This window comes from Pleurodeles waltl, chromosome 3_1 (assembly GCF_031143425.1).
Source record: "Pleurodeles waltl isolate 20211129_DDA chromosome 3_1, aPleWal1.hap1.20221129, whole genome shotgun sequence".
In the NCBI taxonomy this organism is placed as follows: domain Eukaryota; kingdom Metazoa; phylum Chordata; class Amphibia; order Caudata; family Salamandridae; genus Pleurodeles; species Pleurodeles waltl.
Window position 1 is genome coordinate 571,582,428 of NC_090440.1, and position 24,960 is coordinate 571,607,387.

Sequence of the window (24,960 nt, forward strand, 5' to 3'; positions counted from 1 at the left end):
TCTTAAGGGTTCTGAAGCCCAGAGGAAAATGTCAGGGGTAGCCTTGATTTCTATAGTAATGAAGTGTTCCTTATGGTGAGGTAGATTGTTCATGCATTTGGGTTTTTAATTGTCAGAAAATGTGTTTGCAGGCGTTTAAAGAATATCAATTTATTTATTTTCAAGCGTTTAAAAAACACATTAATGTGCTCATCAGTCTGGTGACATAAGGTATTATAGTTTTGGCCCATTAAACAGTTTAAATATGAAACATCTCAATCACACACTAACCCTGAGGTGGAAGAATCGCCTTTAGACCTTTAATAACTAGTCTGTTAGACTATGGTTCTGCCAAGGTGCATAGAGACGTATGCTGTGCAACTTCAACTGCGACTTTATGTAAAGATTTGCAGAGTAGAGAACTGAATCAAAATCAGGTGAACCCCCACTGCCTTGCCCATTAAGGAGAGACTACCTGAGTAGACCACAGAATCTTTAAATAATAGACTGTCAATCCTACAAGAAGACATTTCTGTAGAAATCTTGATAGGGTTTGGAATTGACATTCCACAGCTTTGCTGAGCTGTTAAAATTTGTATTTCTGCAGTATTGTCAATTGTAACGATGGTGAACTGTTTTCAAGCAGCTTTTAAAGATACATGGAGAAATAATTGACACCAAGCATGACGTACGCATTGGTTCCTGCATGTTTATTATTCGTCTTGGCATGCTTCCTGCACTATACAAAAGACAGAGTTATTGCTTTTGTCATAGCTTTTTGTCATGTGTGATAGACATTACACTTTTATACTATGTTTAACTTGGACTATGAAGCAGAGATTATTGTAGGTTATAAACAGACCGATGTCTGCTACAATTACTAGATCTATTGAGTTGAAGACCATATTGCCTAATTATTCATCCACTGTCCAACCCAGAGTCAGGCATTTGGTCTGTTTATTTATTTTTGTTGTATATTTCCATTTTATTTCATGTCATATGTTGTCTACTGCTGTACCAGGATACTCAGGGGTAGGTCCTGCGAGTACAGCTCCAACTATTTGTGTATGTCTTATGGCCTGCTAATCCCATTAATTCAATTTGTTCTGTATCTACATCTTATTTATAGGGAAACGAGCTCCATTACTCTTAGGGCAGTCATAAAGCATGGGTACAGTTAAGCTCTATCTTACCCAGACACATTTTTATATGTATGAGGATGATACTGAGAACCTCATCTGTATTAAGGAGGTCTTGGTGTAGCAGTCAATATCTTTTACTGTTTATTGAGGATGTTAACATCTGGATGTGTCAAAACCTGCTCACATTCGCTAGGCCAGGTTTAAAAATGTTGTTATGTGATTTTAATTCCAATAATTTGTACAGCAGTCTCTGTCCTGGCCCAGTGATGGTGTTAGTCACAAGTCAGTATCCTAAAGGATATGGTTAATAGCCAGTTCTGTGCAACATTTGTCTCACTTGAGGGCAAAACGTTTTCTCATTTTTGAATGCAAAGATATTCACTATACCTCTCTCTGTCCATTCATTTTTTTTTGGTAAACATGTTTACTTTGCTAAGACACAATTATTGCATTTGGACATAATGTTGGGGCTTTCAAATGAATCATAAACAAATTACAGAAGGATCATGTTGTAGTGAATGGACAACTATGTACATCAAATCACACCTGTGTCAGAGTTCTCTGTGAATATTGACTCTACTAGCAAGGGCTGAAGAAGAAGGAAATCTCCACAAACAGTTTGATGCTATTTTTATGCAGTCAATCCATGTTGCTCAGTCCCAACAATAAAACACATGTAGCTCAGATCACTAGGAAGGTTAATGACCCCGGAAGAGGATATGTATTCTGTTGACATAGGAAACAGTGTGTCAGGTCACATAAAGGCAAGGCTTTGTTTCAGCCAAAAATAAAAGCCAGAAAGTAAATTCTGAGTTAACTTGAGAACGTACAAAATATACTACACTCCTAGATTAAACCACAGAGAAAGTGCGGGTCGCTCAATAGAAGTATTCTTTTGCAGATTACATTAGAACTGCCCGAAATGAAAACTTGTGAACAATGAAGTACCACTCACTTGAATCAAAAAATGGAAAAATGAATGATAAATTAGAATTCTATCTTATTAGATCTTGGGAGATTTCAGGAGATTGAACAATGAATTGCAGAGGTCGAAGATGTACTTAATAAGCACAACATACAGATCTCAACTTTAAGGAAACAACTTTAGGATGTACAACTTTGCAAGGAGGACTCGAGAACAGAAAGAGGCAAAGTAACCTCATTTTTGTGGGAATACCGTAAAGGCAAGAAGAAGGGGGCTCAATGATGGAATTGGAAGAGAAACAAATACAAGATTATGCGCTCCTAGATTTTAAAGCCCTAACCATTGAAAGGGCACATAAAGTCCCCTTCAATTCTCCAAAAGGAATACAAGACCACATACAGCAGTACTGCATTAAAGAGACTTACTGAGCAGGCTTCTGCAAAACAAAAGCTTATAGTCAGCAATTAATTTGACGTAAGTATCTACTAAGATACGTCTACAGAAGAATCCAAAAGGTGATAGGAGTTCATATAGTTGCTTGGACCTTTCCAAAATGCTGATGATCTGTCAAACATAACTCAGCCTAGCAAGTTGATAGGGCTAGGTCATAGAAAACGTAGAACATTTTTACATAGTACGACAACAAAAGAATATCTGAAATCTTTAAATGCAGACAGTGACTAAAAGAAAGAAATGAGAGGGAGAAGCACAGGGGTTACAGTAGGAATACACTGAGCTGTGCATTTATGGGAGGAATGGGGAGTGAGGGCACTCCATAGGAAAATACAATGGAGGTCATGCCTAAACTGGTGCACTTCAAGCACACTGGGTAAGTTATGTTATGTGGGCCCCGGCGATTGTGGAGATCATCAGTATGTAAGTCCTGTGTAGAGCAAGGGAGGGTAAAATGTCTGTGAAATGGAGAGACACATGTTGTAGGACAAGCTGTTTGTAGATATTAGAGATAGCAGAAGAAAAACAACATGAAAAAGAAACAATGTTTTCATAGGTCTTGATTCAAAAACAAAAAGAAGAGTGGAATGGGAAAGAATGCACTCCTTTCCCATTTTATTTTTTGGGAATGTCGCAACTTCGGATATTATCGTATAATACTAATGGGTTGAATAATAGAAAAATGTGTAAAGCCACTTCACTATGCCTAAAAGATCGGAATCCTTCAAATACCCCAGAGTAAGAAAATCTCTTAACAAGAGCAGATGAAATGCTACTCAACCCAGAATGGATAGTGCATCTCATTTTGTCAGCCTCTCATATCAGGGAATTGTTATTTTAGTTAAATGAGGGCTTGGAATAAGGTAATATCCTGAGGGGCAGATTAACAAAAGCAGTGAGTGTGGGCAATATTTTAATGGTTAGAAAAATGTTGTGGCAAACTATTATGCCCCAATAGAGGATAATCGAAGATCATGCTACAAATTACTGTTAGAATTGACAAGACTTCAGACTGGCAATATAATAGGGGATGATTTTTAATGCATTGCCTTTTCAGATATGATACTACCATCAATTATGGAGGCCAGACTAAGCCTACAACATTAGATCATCTAATGACAGAGCTAGGGTTGTTGGATTCATGAACAATAGTGAATCAAAAAATACAGAGATACATCTTTGCTTCTAGGAAGTACAAATCTTCTTCACATTTTGAGTAGTTACTACCCTCACACAAGTTACAGGTGATAGAGATAACCAAACCATCATTTAGTTTGTCAGATAACTCAGCAGTAATATGAGAATTATCTACTCAACATAAAAAAACTCCAATACTGAAGAACTGGGCCCTGGATAAATCTTTATTGTAAAACTTTGAATTTAAGTAGAAAATAAAAATGTCATTTTACGACAATTGGACAGCATATATTGCATTAAGGCTGGAGACTTTTAATGCCATTTTAAGGAGAAGAAATATTTCCTGGAAGGCTAAAATTAACAAACAAAAGTGGGATCGCTTAGATAGCTTTAGCAAATCAGTAGAGGAATTTGAAAGTAAATATGTTAAGCTACACAAACAGTAAAATAACTTGAGAACAGAGATTTAAAGGAATAATATATACATCAGACCATCCTAAATGAAGCCAATGTTGAGAAAAAAGTTATGAGGAATGAGCATTGACAGGAAAGTACTTGCATCGATGGCCATTGAAAATAAAAGTCCGAAATTAGATTCAGAAATCATGAATCTGTAAAATTGTCAATTAAGCAAGGCTCCGTAAGAAATGGCTGATAATTTTTTAATGCACTATAAAAGGGTTTATCACTTGGACTTAGTTCTATTTTTAGAAGAGCAGAATGAGCGCTTATATTGCCTACCTTGAAAGGAGAAATAATAAAAATAATTATGAACTTAAAGAATGGAAAATCAAGTGAGGATGATGGCCTCCATGCAGAAGTCTATAAAAGTTTGCAGCACAATTATTAAGCCTTCTTAGGGCATTGTTCAATTATCTCCTTATTGGGGGGAAGCCTCCACTACCTTTAAACCAAAAATGGCACGTAGTTTACTAAGACCAAGAGGGTCACACAGAGAGTCATCTTTCTACCAACCTAAAACAAACATAGCCACAAATACAGTACACATTATCTGATAGACACTATCAGTTTGTTTTAAGTCCAAAAAAGGTCTTGCTGCTATAATACTGCTTGATGCTGGGCTTTTTTCCTTGTGGGGTTGCAGTGTTTATTTAATACATAATCAAATATGGTTTCCCATCATGCCTCACATGGTTGATAAAAAAAATTATATATTGCAGTATTTTCTGCAATTACTATAAATTCTAAAAATATATGATCAGTACTCATCATGAAGGGAGTATGCCTAGGATGTTCTCGATCTACAATCTTTTATGATTTACTCATATAGCCATTTACAGTAGCTCTAGGTTCAGCTTTGTGTTTACGCTTGCCTCTCAAAGGGATGTCTAAACTAAAACTGTATGCAGATGATGTGGTTTTATTTCAAAAGGCAGGCATTGGATATGTTATAAAATAACAGGTTCAAATCACTATTAGCAAGGGTATTAAACTAATGGGTAGCTGTCAGTACCTTCCAGTCTCTATTATACTCAGAAGAGCTTTGTCGAAAATGTGTATTTGCTTTCTCCACTATACCTTGAAATTCCTTCAATAAAATAACTTGGCACAGTTAAAAACCAACAATTAGCATTTATATCTTCCAAACGAATATAAAGGAAGGGCGATTGTGTTACCCAAAATACATGCTGTAATGAAACGTTGCAAAAATTTATGTTTTCCACTTGAGGTGTCTTAGTTTGGACTCTCGCTCTAGGCAAGACTGCTGGTTAAAGGATGACAGTACTTTTGTTTGTAGGTGACTACGTCTTTCCTACAACAAGTCGCAACTGTTGTCCTAACCTTACCGGCTCACTAGCAGCACCTCACCAGAAACACAATAATAAAAGGTGATTTGTGGCAGCCTTTACGCATGGACTCGAGAGTAAGACATCTCAGGGAGTGTCGTGGTTAAACGGAGATTACCCCTTTCTCACACATATATCATGTCTCATACAAACACAGGCAATTACAAAGATGCTGTTAAGTTTCAATAGTTTTTATTCAATATAACTGCAATTTGCGATAAGTTGCATGGGCTGCAATGACTAGGATAATGAATAATGCAAGTAACGGAATTGTGAAGACGAGAGTCATTATTACAAAGACCCCCACCATCTTGCAATGCATAGAAAAGACATACGAGATGTAATATGCCCTAATACCCTAATGTGAAAGGCCTAACCTCCTACCTAAAGGAGAGCTGGGTTTGTTAAACCTAATCTGCCAATGCAGCATCGATGTCAGTGATGGTGGCGATGCCCTCTGGTCGGAACCCCTCTGATTATCTGTCTAAAGTGCAATGTATTTATACAGATCTTCAAGGACCCCTGACGTAGGTGTGTTCCCAAACAATAGATAACAGACATGCTTGGGATGGCAATTAATATAAACAATCCCTCGAAAGTATGGAGAGGGAAAATCCCTAAGTGTGAACAACTACTGTTTGTTTGTCTTTGGTGCTTGTTCTTGACGCCTTAGCGCAGTGACACTGATAATGTAACTCATAACAAGTGGCCTAACTCTAAACAAGGCAGCCATTTTAGAAGAAATACATAATTAAATGTGCTAAGACAGAGCAAGCTAAGTAGGTTAAAAGTCACTAGGTGACGGGGGGAAGAGTCTGCAAGCCAAAGGCTAAGCTAACTCCTGTTATCCCATTAAAATGAAGTAGGATTCACTACAGAGGAAGACATTTTCAGAGTATGGAAAGAAGTTAATATTGGGTCCATCAAACATTTTGTAATAACCAATGAATTTGCTCCCTGAGAATAGACAAAACCAAAGTGGGTGAAAGATCTTACCCATGCATTTTTTAATACATACAAATTAGGGTTTTTTTAAGAACAATTTCTATAAATGATATTTTCAAAATCACCCGCATTTGATTCATAACCATTTTGCAGAAAGTAATTTATCAATAAATAGGAGAACGTTACTAATACCTCACTTCAATTAGACCATAGATTGGAAAAATTTACATGAAACTTGATTTTACATCATCGGATAACACTTCTACCATCAGCCTGGTCTGAAATTGACATTTCACTTTCACCTCTCTTCAACTGCATGCATCTTTTCTAAGTTTATATCATACCCCTGAAAAATTACATAAGTTCAAAATTATGATTTCAAACAGATGTTCAAGTGGGGTGTAATCAAAGCATTGGAAGCTAGGGCAATTGGATTTGGTCATGCCCACTATGCCCACAATTAAAGTGCTTTCAGGTGATGTTTATGCCCCAGAAATAACAAGGTACACCATTGAGTTTTACAAAGAGAAATTGCTATTAGGATAATCACAGTTAAGAAATCCCATGCCTTTTGTTGCAATGGGACATTTCCAAAATAGCAATGGGTATGCAAAACCAAGGATGACCATAGGCAAAAGGCCCCCCGTGATGCACGCCAAAAACAGTGGTGCACATGTAAAGCACACATATGTCCTAGGGGCATGTGTGTGCTCTATTGCACTTTTAAAAAATCATCTATCGGTGCTTTTTCTTTAAATTGCACATGGTTACTTTTGACCTGGAGTCGATGGTAATTGCATTTCCTAATGCCCAAAGTGCATTTAGGAAATGCTTAGTACATTTGAATAGGAATCACAAAGAGGTAATCCCTATTTGCGACTTGCTAACAGGCTTTGTATATCTAAAAAGCCAATTTAGCATTTCTTAGCAGTCCGAAATAGCGTTTCGGACCGTTAAGAAATACTAAATGGCTTTGTACGTCTGTTTGTTCTGAGAATTTGAATCTGAGGGCCTGATTTAAGACCTTGGCGGAGGGGGTTATTCTATCACAATGGTGACAGATATCCTGTCCGTCCAAATCTAAATCCCATTGTTTCCTAAGGGATTTAGATTTCGTCTGGCAGGATTTCCGTCACTGTCATGTCAGAGTAACCCCTCCATCGAGATCTAAATCTTGAAATAGCTTCTGAATACTCATTCCAATCTCCAAATTGTCTGGATGTTGCAACAGCTACAGGTAAATTATCAAAAACGTATAGCCCTACATTGCAAAAATGACCAAACAAAATAGCAGCCTTTTTTTAGGTTCGAGGTCATCTGCTCCAACTACAATCAAACAGTTCTCAAAACATCTCAGCTAAGCATTTTACTTAATCAAAGGAGTGCCAGTGTGTTGGAGAGCTGGTGAGAGCTGGACTAAATTGTTAGGAATCTTTGCAGGAAAAAAACAATTAAAATGCTAACATCCAATAAAGAATTGATAAGGCAAGAAAAGTTCAAAGACAGGAAAATTCACCCAATAAATAAGTATTGCCAAATACACTTGAAGCCACTCAAAACAAATGTTCTAAACTTTAAAACTAGTTGCTATAAACTTAACATTTCCAAAGCAACATGCAAATTAGGCATTTCAATGTACGATTGTGGCACAGAAGCAGATAATTGTAGTATAGGCAGTTCAGTACTGGATGAATAGTGCCAGTAGGAAATATGTGCCTCATGGCACATATATGGTTAATTGCAGGACAGGCAGATCCACAATATACCACTGATGCATAATGTGCAAGCTCACTGGATTTCACAAGTGCTGAAATATGGTTGAGTACACAAAGCTGAAATTAGGGAGTTGGGCTGTGTGGGCTCCAGGAAGTACAGGAGGAAACCATGTGTTGGTTTCGAAGAAGAAAAGAAGCCGATTAACTGCGTGATTGTACTGAGTACGCTGTGGCTCCAAAATCTGAAAAGTCTTGGTATTCTTCCTCAACGTTGCAGCCTTTCCTGTGTATCAGAAGCCCAATGGAGAATTAGCAACCAAAGCGGGACAACAGCGCGGGCCACACAGCAGTAAATTACAAACATTTACAATGCAATATGTCTTGCTTATTTTGAACAAGGTAATTGTCATCTTTTGACAACAGCGCCCACGAGCAAAAACATAAAAAAAGTGGAAACTGAGAAAAAAGACGACTTAACAAAATAAAATAAAGTTAGCTTTAAAAAAATAAAACCTTTCAATTTTGTTTGTCCTGCTGGGCACGTTTTTGCCAGTCACAAAGCCTTATGTTTGCGGGGCACTGAAAGGTAGGCCAAAATAGTAACTCGATCACGTTGGGAGAAGAGAAAGGCCACTAATTAAGCTGAAATCAATTAGTGCGTCATCCCTGCTCCACGCAGAAGTACGAAAATGTTACCAAATGTGCCTTGATGAATTACGACGCTGTAAAGAAGAGTGCCACGTAAACCAACAAATGGTGAGCGACAGGCGGGCTTCAAGCCCTTTACTGAACACAATAGGGTCTTGCTTAGAAGACACAAGCGCATGCACTCGCAGGCTCGACCCTAAAAAAGCAACATAGCAACATGAAATGCATGTACTCTTGATGTGAGCTTGCGCAACAAAGCAAGAGCTTGAGCCATACAAACAAGCCATTTAAGCTACAATGCACTACTTAAACTACCACAAAACTAATGAACTAGAGTACAACAATTTGTGACTAGCTTGTATGATATAATGTTACTTTTTGTGGGTGTAGCCAAATAGTGGTGAGGTTGTCTTTGGGCCTGTGGTAAAAAAAAAAATGAGATACGCTATAAGTGAATGCTGGTTTGCAACTTTCCAGAGTTTCCAGAAATTGTGCATTCGAAAATCACAAAATGAATTTGCAGATGCCTTACATGACTGCTGTCTCGCGGTAGAAATACTGGTCATGCACATTTTCAAAAGACTGTCATGTTTTACTGTTTTTTAAAAGGGCTACGAAGAGAAGGAGAAGGAGTACATTGCCACTCAGGGGCCAACTGTTAACACTGTCGGTGATTTCTGGAGAATGGTTTGGCAACAACATACTCACATCATTGTAATGATCACCAACATAGAGGAAGTAAATGAGGTAATGCTTAATATGTGCTATTATGTGTGCATAATTTAAAGACCCTTGAATTGTGAGAAGTGTGTAATACTGCACAGCAAATAACATGCAAATAAATCTCATGAATTACAGCTCATCATTAACTTTTCTGTGGCAGATTATTTTCTATGTAGAAATGGAGACAAATAATTATTTGTATTTATTGCATGGAGTCTGCACAATGAACACGTGCAACGCTTCTCACTTGTAGTACTGCTTCACAGACTTATAAATGCCTTTGCGAATGGGTCCAGTGGTGCACATGCAGCAGAAAGAGGGCAGGATTCAGAGACTCTGGGTTAAGCATGTTTGTAACAATTAAGGCGCAAGGGTAGCCAAAGTATAGAGCAGCGCGCTAATCTTGAGATGATTACCCAGTTAGATCCTGATTCTTCATAGAATCATTCTAAAATGATAAAACTGGGTTAAAGCATAGCAACAGATGGGGAGAGCAGCATAAAAAACTCACAGCGGTGGAGGCACTGACCCGCGCAGCATTTTATTGCCACATCCCTTAACTAATATGTTTTGAAACAAAATGCAAACATTACAAAGCATTATAATGCACCTACTACTAAGAGATGTCCGCATAAACAGTAAGTTAAAAAATAATAGCAGGACATATTCTACTGTAGCTCTGTGTAATAGAAGGCTTCTGCGCTTCAGGTGCTATTATAATCCAGATTAATGCCACTCGTTTTACTTACCACAGCAGGAATGCTGAATTGGCCTTACTACGATTCCTATCCGTGACTTGGAGATCATAGGAGATATCAGGGGCGAGCATTTAACTCACTTGACCCAGCATCCCTACTGCTCTGTTCCAACAGTCGGCGCATGGTGATGGTGTTTATGTCATGCTTAGGGCAGCTATGACTTTCTAGGGTTACAATCGTATCCGAAGTGTGAGAGTTATGGTTCAAAAATGGCATCTGTGCTTAAAAGATGAATTGCTGGCCACTAGTCCACCAGATTAATAAAGTTATTGTTTTTTACAGAAATGCACAGAATACTGGCCAGAAGAAAAAGCGACCTATGAGGGCCTAGAGGTCACCATCAACAAGCTGATACACACAGATGACTACATGTTAAGACTTATTACCTTAAAGGTGAGATCATCGCTTTCGGTGTGCCTCCTTGTAGAGTCATGATTTCTAAGTTTAGGACTCCTATGACAGGACTTACTGATATTGTTCCTTTACATCAAAAAGATAGAATAGATCAATATTTTTACTTTGTTGAGTACAGTATTTCGAAAAGAAAATGTCGCACCATAATAGGATAGTACACACTGCAGCTATTGGACTTACATGTTCATCTTTAACCCCAATTTATACCTTACATTCTTGGGTTCACATAGCTTAGTGTAATAATGTATGTATTTATGCGTGTACTTAATAATGTTTAACTGCATCATTAAGTCTGGGTTAACAGCGCTGCTGTGAAACATACATTTTGCTTTTATTATTATACTTAAAGACGGCTTTGAGGCTCCCTGTTCCCCCCTTTCACCCACTGGATTTCTTGACCAGCCTCTTTTAGCAACTGGCTTGAGACTCTGTCAATCATATCTTGGTTCAACCAACAGAGTGTTTCCCTCCCACCTGTTACTGTTGGGATTTACCTTTCTGCCTCCAGGATAGTACATCCCTTGAAATGCATGAGGGACTGCTGTACAATTATAAGCCTCTGCTGCTGGTTCCATTCAGCTCCTCTCTGCTATGTGTCTTCCTATTTATTTCACCGGCCCCGACCCCATTTTGTTTTTCAATTCCCTTTACAATATTTCCCTTGTGTTCTCTTTGTTTCTCCCACTTGCTTCTCCCTCTTGTTCTCCCTCCTGCCCTGCCTGCTTTCTTCTGTGTGCTCCTCGTTCCTGCCGCGTTCTTCTTGCTGCTCATTCCACCTCTTTCACTGGTGTGCTCCTCATTGCTCTTCTCTGACACCCCCTTGGGCCTTTCATTTCCCCCACTCGCCCTTCCATCCTGGCAGCTTCTAATCAGTGCTATAAGGATCGGGTATTATTTTTTTGCTAAATAGAAATTAAAGGATATCCACTACAGTCCTCTTTTTGTTTCAAAGGTCGGAAGGTATGAATGCTTTTTTATAGTTCTATGTTTTCTGTCATAGAAACTAAAGAAGTTCCGTAATGAAGGCTCTGTTGCTACCCACAGTGGCAGCTCGTGGGAGGGAAAAGGAGCAGGGCGGCGTGGCGCACAGCAGGAGTGGGGGTGGGAGAAACAACATTTAAAAAAAAAAAAAAAAACGTACCTTATGCGTCGCACCAATTATCCACTCGCCTCCTCAACTATAGGCTCTCAGCCTGCCCTGGGTCCAGTCCTAAAGCTGATTTCATGCTGTTGGCAGCATGAAAGCCGTGTTAGGATTGGACGGAGTGCCCAGCCAGGGCGCCTCAAGGCAGAGTGAAAATCTCTGGCTGCTGACCGAGGGAGAGGGTTGTGCACTCCCCCTTCGTGCTTGTCACAGCCCCATGGCCCCACCGTTTTACTATAAAACAATAAAAAACATGGTTTATTATTGTTTTATAGTAAAAGTTTACAGGTGGGGCTGCTGGGGGGGGGGGGGGGGTGACACTTCTCCACCATAGAGGAGTACTGTATCAAGGAAAGGCAGCCTTCAGTATAGATAGCCCTTAGTTTCTTTACCTGAATTTAACTGGGCGTAATATATATAAAACAAAGATTAAATGGAGGTAGTAGGTGAAAATGTTAGTTAAAATATTTGTTTTAAACAAACAAAACCAATGAAATTCACCAGCTATGGTTATCTCACATACCTATAACTGGTACCTAAAGTAACTGTAACTCGCGCTTCCACCATGCACAGCGTTGATATTAATGATATAATTTCAGATGTTGCAGTGATGTTATCAATGATGTCATTAAACATGTCATAAGTGTTGTAAATATCAGAAGGAATTGGCAGTACATGGTGAGGGCGTGAGCTATAGTTTCTTAGGTCCTTAGTGCATGAACTATTGTTACTTGACTTATAACTGGTGAATTTCAGTGGTTTTATTAATTTAAAATGGTATGTTTTAACTGTTATGTTCACCTAAGTATAACAACCCTTTAACCTTTGTTTTTTTGGTGAGTTTCTAATGTCTTTGTAATATAAATTAAGATATTTTTATAATTCCTAATTTTAAATTCAATATATTCTTACAATGTTTAATAATAGTGATTAACTGTAAAGGATGCTGTATATATGACTCGTGTATATATGACTGGTGTACAGACTTGCTGCGAACTTGCCTTGGGATAACCCTATCTATAAAGAATCTACAGGTAGAAAAAGGAAAAGTTCTTCGAAGGTTTTAGTTCTAACACATTTACTGTAGAAATAAAGTTGTAACTTTCAGTGATGAATTCAGAAATACAAAACAATTAATTCAATCCATCAACAAAATTTATGTAGGAACGTGCAACAACATAATTTACGCTCCAATCCAAAGCATTCCAGGCATCCCAGAGCCTTTCTTCAGGGAAAAGGGACTATCACTACCCAGTGGCTGTCATCATTGTTTTTATATTATTTAGATGTACCTGACATTTTCACCAAAGTATAACATCCCTTAAACCATTGTTTTTTTCAGTGAATTGCTAATATTTTTTAGTGTAAAGTAACATATTATCACAATTCCTAATTACAACAAAACTTTGACCTTTGATTTTATATTGAATTTCTATTTTTTTAACATAAAGTATGATGTACATCACTGTGCCCAGTGTGTGGCTAGGCATAGGGTGTGGCCAGCACAGAGCCTGCAGCCAGGCCCTGCATCTAACACCCAATGGGTGCCCTACCCACCCCATCACATGGCCTGCAGATAGCCCCTGCACCCAACCACTGAGGCTGTACATGGATGACTATAAAATAAAGGGTGTCATTTTAGGTACAGCAGACCTACTAAATTTGTGAAAGGGTCAGAACAGCAAAATAAAAAAAGTGGGCCTATTTGCTCATCAGGAGATCAGCATACTAGCATATATAAAGAAGGCCTGGGTGGAGTTTGTGGATTTCTGATATGCAGAACTTTGCAAAGTGCTGGAAAAAACCCTCAACACTCCGCAGAGTTCCACGAGTGGCGGAATGTGGTAAGTCGTGCTGCTCGTGCTTTTTAGTGTCGCTAGTTTGTCCCGAGCTGTAAAATCAGAGCAAATGGCAAAATGCACAGCGCAAGAAGGTGCTGCTTCTTTCTGCTGCTTGAGTAGATTTGCTAACCAAGCAGCATCTTCCTCAACGTGAGCGTCAGGTTTCTCAAAGCAAGCAGTAGCGACCTGCTGCGACCACCCGCATTGCAAAATCTCGCTGGGAGGTGGTGTAGCATGTGATTTTTCTTGCTCTCGCCAATCTAACTTTGGCGAGCCACAAGAGAGGAAAAACTTGGCTCTGTGCCACTTCACAAAGTTTTTTGGAACTGTGAGCTCTGTATGGGACACAGAGTGGGCTAAACTCCGCAAACTCCACCGGCAGAGCGAAATTCATTGCCCACCCCTAACATAAAGTGGACATATTGTCTTTGTTAAGAAGTCAGCAATAATTGTATTCAAATGTACATTATATAAATTCACACGTTGCAATGTTTAATAAAAGGGATTATCATATATTTCTATGAATAAAGCCTTTTAAAAAAAAGCAAAATAGTTTTGGGTCTTTTTTTTACCATTGTTCAGGCTACAAAGTGCAGTAATAGAACCAACCACAAGCAGTTCCTTCACTCCAGTGGAATAGCATACAGCTCCAGCTTGGAATGCTTTAAAATAAATATGGTAAGTTTTCCTGGAGTCATGGATTTAATGGCCCAGGAGACTTACTGTGTGTTTTAAAAAAAGATGTGCCTGGGAGGCTGCTGCACTCCCTGCAGCTTCTCCACAATATTACAGAAATGCATGCTGGTGCCTCCGTCCCTTGTAGGGGCACCACCAGGCTCAAAATATTATAAGTAAAAAGTTCTCCCAGGGCATTATATGGCTCTCATTCTCTGAAGCAGTACATAATGAATGAGTGGCTCTTGCTGCTCATTTATTATTCCTTTCCTTTTTAAAAAAAACGTTTTTATGTTTAAAGTAGGTGCCCCGGTGCCCACCGGGGCATCCCCCCACATATTGTTCAAGGCATGTGTGGCTGTAGATACACATGCGCTGCATACTCCTGCCATCTAGTGTTGAGTCTGGAGTTGTGGAAGTTGTTTTTCTTCAAAGAAGCCTTTTGAGTCATGAGGTAGAGTGGCTCCTCCTCTTGGTGATAATGGTCATGGGCATTGACTACATTGTTAAATTATTTTCTCTCCAACATCGGATTTGGATGTGTGTGCCTTCACTTCATTTTCGACTCTGTTATGGTTCGATCTTCGGTTCCACTTCCAATCCCTTCTGTCAATATTGTTTACATTAGCATTTTCCCATCTGCAGTAACAGCCTCACCGGTTTAACAACATTCGGCCACCAGCCTTTGGGACCCACCTTCTAACTCCATCTCAGTTTCCAACAATGCCTAACTGTTGGTAGAATGCACGCCTTTTCGGTTCTGCCTGTGTTGCAATGGGAAGTACCCTTGCATGGCCCAGCACTCTGTGTGCAACTTGTCCCCAGAGCATAAAGAAGTCAACTGCAATGCGTGCAAGTCTTTCCGATCCAAAAAGACACTTTGTAATTCTAGAAAATGTTATCTTGAGATGTCTTACACGGCCACCGATATCAGTCTTGGCATATTTGGTGAGGAGCACGCCAAGCAGCAGCCATCAGTGAAAGAGGAGGCCTTTTCTGTCGATGAATGCTCTGGCTTCGAGCTTGAGGTTGATCTCAAAATGGAAGTAATTACACAAGCTCAACCTGTGAGTGTGGCACCCCCTGCCACCCACCCCTGCCCTCCAGCCCAAGATGACCAAAAAACCTACAACACTTCTGGTCGCAGAACCTGAGGTGCCTGGTCCACCATTGCTGTCTAACCATGTTTGCACTGGAAAACCAATACGGACGCTCTGCCCTCGGGCCCAGGCCTGAAAGCACATTTGAAGCTGAAACCTTCAGCATTAGCCTCCTTGGACCGAGACCAGCAATCAGCACTGTCCTGACTTTCAGTGCCAAGCTGGCAAATGACGACAGCCATCTTTGACCACCCCCACACTGACTGCATCTTCCACGTCCTAGCCAAAAGCTTCAGACCCGTAAGCTTAAGAGCCGAAAAACATCGAAATCGAGCTCCAAGTCTGCTACGGATCCACAGATTGAACTGATCCTGCACAAGCTGCAGGAAAAATTAGACACTTATCAGAAAAAGACCCACATTCATGTTGGGACTGGACAGATCTTTGCCAGAGCTTCCTCTCCTCCACCACTGAAAAGTAAAGTCACCCTTGAAGGAGTATTGGGCATGCCAGTCCCTCCTAAAAGAAAGAGTATGGATAAGGTGAATGGTCCTGCACCCCTTCCACGTCCCTCCCCACATCCACCTCCACGATCTTCACCCCCACTTCCACCTCCACCATTACCAGACTCTCCTTCAACACCACCTACTCCAGGGGACCCACTAGATATTTCACCACAGGGGTCAGTCACCACAATCAGATACTGGTGGGCTTGGGAGACCATAAGGAGATGATCCCTGGGACACCTATGACACCTATGACACCGATCCCCATGTTGACACGGATCCTGACCTCTATCCTGCATGCCATTCTCCCCCTGAGGATGCTACCTCTTATCAAGAGGTTACAGCTACGGCTGCTTTTTTTCACAATATAAAGAGCCCCTAGGGAATGACTTTGTCTTCCAAATGCTGTCCACAACACACAGGGCTCCCCAGTACCTACCTATGTTAAAAGGTATGGTTCTGCATACCAATGAAATATTTAAAGACTGTTATTAGGACTAGGGCTGGGGTTGTGACACCTAGGGTAGATACAACTATAAACCTGCACCATCTGATCCTATTTTCATTAAAGGGCAGCTGCCACCAGGCTCACTAGTTGCCACCACAGCACACAAGAATGCTAACTCCCAAGCCACTAGAGACACCCCACCTCTAGATAAGGAGAACAAAAGAATAGACGCTGCAGGAAAAAGAGTTGCAGCACAAGCTGCCCACCACTGGTGTATTGCCAACTCTCAAGCTCTGACCGCACTCCCTGGGACAACAAGGAAGAACTGCTCCAGTATCTCCCAGAGGAACATAAAAAATGTAGTCAACAGTTAGTTTCAGAGGGACAAATCATCACAAATACCTCCAGACGGTGTGCATTAGATGCTGCAAACACTGCAGCAAGGGAAGCAAACACTGGGAGTTTACTTAGGCGTTACGCCTGGGTCAGAATCTCTGGGTTTAAACCTGAGGTACAGCAGCCTTTATTAAACATGCCCTTTGACAAGGAATACCTTTTTGGTATTCGGTTGGACTCCACATTGAAAAAAATAAAAATGGACACTATGGGCCAGATGTATCATCAGCCCGGTTGGCATTTCCGAAATAGTGATTTTTAAGAAATCACTATTTAAGAAATGCAAAATGGGATGTATGGAAATTGCAATTCGGTAATAGCGATTTCCTAAAAGTAGCAGTCGCTATTACTGAATCACAATTAGGGAATGGAACTCCATTCATCCCTATGGGCCTGTAGTCCCATAGGTGCGAATGGTTTTGCATTACCTAATTTGAGAATTCCTACCAGGAATTCGCAAATTAGGTAATGCAAATGACAGGGTGCTGGGGGCCTAAGGCCCCCTTTGATGCTCCCCAAAAAAATATTTGTGGACATGTGTGCGCGCTACATGTCATTTGTAAAAATGCATTTGTAATGCATTTTTAAAAATTGCACATGCTTACCACCAACTTGGATTTGGTGGTAATTGCGTTTCCTAAATGCCCAATTCGCATTTAGGAAATGCTTGATACATGTGCTTTGAAAATCGAAAATGGGAATTCCCTATTTGCGATTTCCTATTTAGAGAATCGCAATTTGCGATTATCTAAATGAAGTCACAATTTCAGGGAATCGCTATTTTAGCGATTGCTTGAAATTGCATTGCGAATGCCTTTCATACATCTTGTAAACAGCCACATTTTGCGATTCGCACAGTTTGCGAATGCAAATCTTTTGATACATCTGTGCCTAAAGACTGCAAAAGCCATTGGAGCAATTCAAACACCTGCTTCCAGTGGCACTTTTCATCGCCCAGCTTACAATGGGGCCTTCAAATCTACTTTTTATGAGGCATCCACCTTGCAGCAAGAACAAACTCAAGGCTCCTAATCAAAGGGCTACTACCATGGCTCTATTAGAGGTAATATCGCCAACGGTGTTGGTAAGGGTGCTTCTCCCCGTGTAGCGACCACCCTCCACCAAGCAGTGATTACCCTCTCCTACTCCCAATCATATCACACCTGTCAGAGGCAGACTACAACTTTTCCTTCTAACCTGGGATTTTGCCATTATCCAGCATTGCTATGGTATGAAGCTCATTACGACACCTCCTAATTTTTCACCTCTTGTTCACAGACTAGCGCAGAAACATCAAACAATACTCAAGCAGGAAGTTCAAGCTTTCTTCTCAGAGGAGCTATAGAACCCATTCCTCTTCAACATCAGGACTCAGAGGTGTACTCTCTCTACTTCCTGATCCTCAAAAATGATGGGTCCTTAAGGCCAGTGTTGGATCTCAGACCCTTAAGCAAATACATTCTATTAGAGAACTTCCACATGGTCACTTTACAGGACGTCATTCCACTTCTTCAACAGGGATACTTTATGGCAACACTAGACCTAGAGGCTGCCTACTTTCACATACCAATACACCCAGCTCATCACAAATACCTCATATTTGTCATAGCAGGCACACATTACCAATTCAAAGCTTTCCTGCTCAGCGTCACCACCGCACCCCTGTGTTCAACAAATGTCTGGCAGCTGAAGCAGCTCATCTGCGCAGAAAAAATGTCCAGGGGTTCCCTTATCTGGATGACGGGCTTATCAAAGCCAACACTCATCATCAGTGCAAGCAACAAACTCAGATGACAAAAGGTCTTCTCTACAGGTTAGTCTTTACTATCAACATTCCTATGTCCCACCTGCATCCACTGCAGGTTCAGCCATATTTAGGGGCAATCCTAAGCACACAGTTAGGCTTCGCCAACCCCAATTCAGAGAGAATCCAGAACCTTCAGACAACATAGCCCCAGTTTGGAACAAGCCAACAACTTACATTGAGGACAGTTATGGACCTTTTAGGATTGATGGCTCCCTGCATTTCCATATTCCCAATGCACGATTACATATGCGCTGTTACAGGCATGTCTAGCTCGACAGTGGTCTCAGTCACCGGGTCATTTGGAGGATCTAGTGTTGATAGACTGCCACACTTAATGCTCTCTGCAATGGTTGGCCACCAGCAACCTATTGAAAGGACGGCCTTTTCTAGACCCTGTTCCCACATCACTCTCATAACGGACTCATCACAGACGGGCTGGTGTGCACACCAACAAGAACTCACTGTGCAGGGTCTCTGGGATGTCAAGCACTGGACTCTCCACATCCACTACCTAGAGCTTCAAGCTATTCACCTAGCATTGAAAGCATTCCTAGCTCCCCTGACTTGTAAGGCTGTCCTAGTCCTGACAGACAATATGACAGCCATGTGTTACCAAGAAAAACAAGGGTGAACACGGTCTCTTGTCACACCTGCCTCAGACCCTATGGAATCAGGCTCTACATCACAACATTCACCTGTTAGTGGAATCAGCAAAAAACAGAAGGCTGCACTGCATTGAGGACTACCCTCAACCAGTGCCACTCCTCCTGAAAGAAACAAAGAACAACACACTAGCAGACCACATAAAAGCCAGCACAAACCACCGCAAAGAGCTCTTTGCCATTGTGAAGGAATTCACCAATCCCGCTGCCACCAAAAACGGCATCACTCCCTCGTAGGAACTGTGCGACAACCACACTGACTTCCACAACAAGATCTCGGCTATTACGAAAACCTCAAACTCCAACCCTTTGCTGCAGACAACTGGCTCACATGCACAAACACAAACCCCAAACACTTTCTCACTCACTGGGAACTCCTCACCACCAAGACACTGTCTCCAATATGTACTCTGTGCACTCGGAAGCACCCACGGACCCTTGCTCCCACCATGTCTTCTACCTCGGAAGCTAGACAATCGGCGACAAGCTCAGGAAGGTCCTGGAAACCTCAGTCACCTCCGCCTCCTTCCCAGAGGTCTGGAAACACGCTGAAGTGAGGCCTCTCCTGAAAAAAACATCCACTGAACCAGCCAAACTGAAGAACTACTTGCCCATCTCTCTGCTCCCCTATCCAGCAAAGGTCCTCGAGAAAGTGATCAACCAGCAACTCATCCAACACCTAGAAGACCACAACCTCCTGGACCCCTTCCAATATGGATTTCGAGCGATCCACAGCACAGAGACAGCCCTGATTTCAGCCACAGATGACATCAGAGCCCTCATCCTCCTGGACCTGTCCCCCGTGTTTGACACCGTCTCCCACCAAGTCCTGATCAACAGACTCCACCACATTAGAATTCAGAGAATGCCCTCAAATTGATCGCCTCATACCTCACCGACAGAACCCAAAAGATCATTCTCCCACAGTTCATCTCAGAGCCCAATAAGATCATTTGTGGAGTCCCTCAAGAATCGTCCCTTAGCCTTGGCTTCTTCAAACAGCCATATGACCCCCATGGCTATCACCATCAGATCACACAGACTCAACATCATCTCCTATGCCGACAACAAACAGCTCATCCTCTCACTGTCCGAAGGTCACTCCACCACAAAAACTAACTTCCACAGATGCATGAGAAACGTAGCGGACTCGATGAAGGACAACTGTCTGAAACTCCACACTGAAAAAAACAAAGTCCTCATCTTTGGGAAGAACCTCACCATGGACTGACACATGGTTGCCCTGCCCCAATAGACCATGACGCAACCTTGGCATCCTGGATAGCAAGCTATTCATAAAGAAATAAGTTGTTGCAGTCTTATCAGCCTGCTTCCACACCCTGCACATGGTCCATAAGATCTTCAGGTGGCACCCAGCAGACACCATAAGGACCCTAATGTAGTCCCTCATCACCAGCGGACTAGACTACAGCAACACGCTCTACTTATGAATTGTAACACACCTCCTGAAATGACTCCAGACAGCACAGTACTCAGTGCTAATACTTGTACTTGAACTCCCCAGAGGGACCCACATCACACCCTCTCTTTAAAAGCAACACTGGCTCCCGATTCAGAAGAGATGTCAGATCAAGGTGCTGACCCACGCCTACAAGGCCCTGCACAACGAAGGTCCAGCATACATCAACAAACACCTGACCTCCCACCATCTGATCAGACATCGCAGATCAGCTTCCCTCTCCCTGGCAGGCAACCCACGGATCCGTGGAGCCTTGGCTGAGGACGTTCCTTCTCGCACCTCAGCCAAGGCTTGGAACTACCTCCCCCATTAACTTCAGGACCGCACCATCCCTCCAGTGATTCAGAAGAGAACTAAAGACCTGGATATTTGAATGATAATTCCTCTATGCAGCACTATGCAGCGCAAATACCTCAAGACCCTCACGGGTGATTTGCCATGCTCTATAAATGTTTGAGTGATTGATTGATTGATTGAATACCTTCAGGAAACAAACAACGACTTTGCATACCTGCTCAGCAGGATGCAGCAACAAGTCTACAATGGTAACTCTCCCACAAATCCTCCTTCCATAGTTACACAGGTGGGGGTTTCTTCAAATAGGCCTTTTCGCAACCCCAGAAAACACAAAGGGGGTTATTCCAACTTTGGAGGAGGTGGTAATCCGTCCCAAATGTGACGGATTTACCACCAGCCGTATTACGAGTTCCATAGGATATAATGGACTCGTAATACGGCTGGTGGTATATCCGTCACTTTACCGTCACTTTTGGGACGGATTACCACTTCCTCCAAAGTTGGAATAACCCCCAAAATGCCTAAACTTCACTTCCAGGTTCCCACACCCATTATCCAAGGACAACTCACTATGGATGAGTCGATCAGGGATATTTGCCTACGCTTTTCCACCCCTCCTTCCATTTCTGGTTCTGAAGCTCAGGCAAACCTCTCACAATGATCCCAGCAGCTCCCATCTGGGCTCATCAGCCCTGGTTCACAACACTACTAGACCTCTGTGTAGTTCCACATGAGAAGCTCCCCAGCAGGCAGACCTTCTCATTCAGAACCACAGACAAATAAGACACCCAGATCCCAAAACTCTCAACCTCACAATTTGGCTCCTTAGGTCACAGAGTTTGGTTACATTAACTTACCACCAGAATGTATGGGCATTCTTAAGGAAGCACATAGACCCACCACTAGTGCCTGATATGCAGCAAAATAGAAACATTGTGTTTACTACTGCCAGTCAAAACAATTTGACCCCTTCGAAGCCACGGTACAAGACATTGCCTGCTACCTACTTCACTTACAAAGACTGAATTAGCATTCCTATCTCTACGGTTATATCTACCTACAGTGGATGCCGATCTCCAAAATAGACAGCTCCATTCTCTGTTTACGATTCCAGTTATTAAAGCCTTCATTGAAGTACTCAAACACGTTATTGCACCACAGCTTCCCCCTGCACCTTTCTGGAACCTTAATATCATCCATTTAAAGCTCTTCAATCATACCCTCTTCAATTTCTTTCTAGGAAGGTGGCAAGTGTTAAGCATAAGGTTCTAGAAAAGTTAAAATAGTATACTTTGTGTACTACTAATGAGTGATACTATTTCTAACACATATTAAGGGGGTCATTCCGACCCTGGCGGCCGGCGGTATGTTGGCGGTAACACCGCCAACAGGCTGGCGGTGTTCCGCCAGCAATTCTGACCGTTGCGGAAAAGCCACGGTCAGACCGCCGGCCCCTCCACTTTCCCACCAGGCTTCCACTTGGCGGGCATAATCCCCAGGGCAGCGGTGCAAGCACCGCTGCCCTGGGGATTATGAGTCCCCGACCGCCAGCCTGTCCGTGGCGGTAAACACCGCCATTGAAAGGCTGGCGGTAAGGGGACTGGGGGTGCCCATGGGGGCCCCTGCACTGCCCATGCACTTGGCATGGGCAGTGCAGAGGCCCCTAGGCATAGCCCCATCGCGCATTTCACTGCCCGAATTTCGGGCAGTGAAATGCGCGACGGGTGCTACTGCACCCGCTGCACATCAACATTGCCGCCGGCTCTATTACGAGCCGGCGGCAATGTTGATGTGCCATTTCCGCTGGCCCAGCGGAAATGTCGGAATAGGGAGGCATGAATTCCGCCGGCAATGGCGGTATTCTGTCTCCCCCGGCGCCGAGGTCGGAATGACCACCTATGTGTGTAACTGTATATATCCGTGTGTGAGTGCTTGTATGCGTGTGTGAGTGCCTGCATGGGTGTATCAGTAAGTGTGTAAGTAGCTGTGTGGGTGAGTGAGTGGCTGTGTGAATGACTATACTGGTGAGTGAGTGGATGTGTGAGTGCTTGTATGGATGTGTGAATGGGTATAGTAGTGGTTGTGTGGGTATGTGAGTGTGTGAGTGCTTGTATGGGTGAGTTAGTGGCTGTGTTGAAAGGCTATATGGGTGAGTTAGTGAGTGGGTGTGTGAGTGGCTTTATAGGTGAGTATGGAGTTTGCAAGCTGTATAGGTGAGGGTATGGCTCTGTGAGTGGCTGCACGGGTAGGTGACTGGTTGTATGAGTAGCTGTATGGGTGAGTGAGTGGTTGGGTGAGTGCCTGTATGAGTGAGTGAGAGGTTGTGTGAGTCACTCTATGGATAAGTGAAAGGTTGTGTGAGTCCTTGTAAGGGTCTGTGAATGGTTGTCTGGGGTCGTGAGTGGGTGTATGAGAGGTTGTATAGGGGTGTGAGTGGGTTTGTGAGTTCTTCTGTGGATGTTGCCATCAGTGATCTCATCAGTGATGTATTTGAGATGTCATCAGTGATGTTACTGACCATGTCACAAGTGATGTAATATGTGAGGTCATAAACAGTGAATTGCTGGGGCGTAAGTTATAGTTAGCTCATGTAACTATAACTGCTGAATGTCACTGGTTTTGTATGAGTGAAAAGTGAGCCTAACTATGACATTCCTGTAGCCTTTGTGTTTTTCACTGAATTTTTAAGGTTTTTTAATTCTATTTCCTAACTATAACATCCCTGTAACCTTTGTTTTATCAGTGAGTTTCTAAGGTTTTTTAATGTTTCTTAACTATAATGTCTCTGGAACCTTTGGTGTTTAAGTGAATTTCTAAGGTTTTTTTAAATTTGATTTCTGAAATGTAACCATCATTAACCTTTGCCAGTGAGTGTGTGATTGAGTGCATAAGTGTTTGAGTAGGCCTGTGACTGGGTGTGAGAGTGTCTGAGTGGGTTTGTCAGTGAGTGTGTGAGTGGATGTGTGAGTGTTTAAGTGGGTCTGTGAGTGAATGCATGAGTGTCTGAGTAGGTCTGTGAGTGGGTACACAAGTCTCTGAGTGCCCATGTGAGTGAGTGCATGAGATTCTGAGAGGGTATGTGAGTGGGTGTGTGAGCCTGAGTGGGTCTGTGAGTGGGTGCATTAATGTCTGAGCGGGGCTGTGATTGGGTGCATGAATGTCTGCGTGGGTCTTTGAGTGGGTGCATGAGTGTCCAAGTGGGTGTGTAACTGGGTGTGTGAGTGTCTGAATGGGTCTATGAGTGAGTAGGTGAGTCTCTGAGTGGGTCTGTGAATAGGTGGATGAGTGTCTGAGTGAGTGAGTGTGTCTGTGTGGGTGTGTGAGTAGCTGCGTGAGTGACCCAGCTACAAAGGAACCGCACCTTCCCGTTTATCCAACAAAAGTCCACAGTTTTGCACACAATGTGTACCCAACTGAAGAAGGTTTTACTGGTTAGTTAGTAAGTGCTTCCTCATTGGGTAAATGTGCAGTGTGTATTTTACACTACAGTTGCGTAATGGACCACAAAGAAATGTCTCAAGCGACCATGTGTGCGTTTGACAATGGAATTCTTCCTCATGTGTCTTTCTCCAAAATTCTGTGATAACATGAATCCTCCTATAGAGAGGCCAACAAGACTACAAAGATGTAAATCTCCAGGAAACCAGGGTACTTCCACAGATGCATAATACTAAGGTGGGCAGGCATACCTGCCCAATTATTAGAAGAGAGAGGAGGGGGGTGCCCAAGCCCCCTATTCTGGCCATTTTCAGCCCCAGGGAACCATCCCTGGGGCCCACCACAATTCAATGGGGGAGGAGGACCACACGGCCCCCCTCCCTGGGCCGATTACGTGCCCTGATCCTAGCCAGGGCATCCAGTGCCCTGTAGGACTGCAGGGCCCTTAAGGCCCCCACTGTCCCAGCTGGCTCCCCACCTCCTGCCGGATCAGGCATTTCTATTGCACACAGGGAGCTG

The 24,960-nt window shown here is 42.4% G+C and overlaps 1 protein-coding gene across 1 annotated transcript in view; it reads left to right on the forward strand.

Moving 5' to 3' along the window:
- The window catches only part of PTPN5 (protein tyrosine phosphatase non-receptor type 5), a 556,863-nt gene that overhangs the window by 505,156 nt on the left and 26,747 nt on the right, over nt 1-24,960 (forward strand). The window contains exons 9-10 of the mRNA XM_069223005.1: nt 9,362-9,499; nt 10,516-10,626. Coding sequence (XP_069079106.1) covers nt 9,362-9,499; nt 10,516-10,626 — 249 coding nt within the window. The remainder of the gene's footprint in view (nt 1-9,361; nt 9,500-10,515; nt 10,627-24,960) is intronic.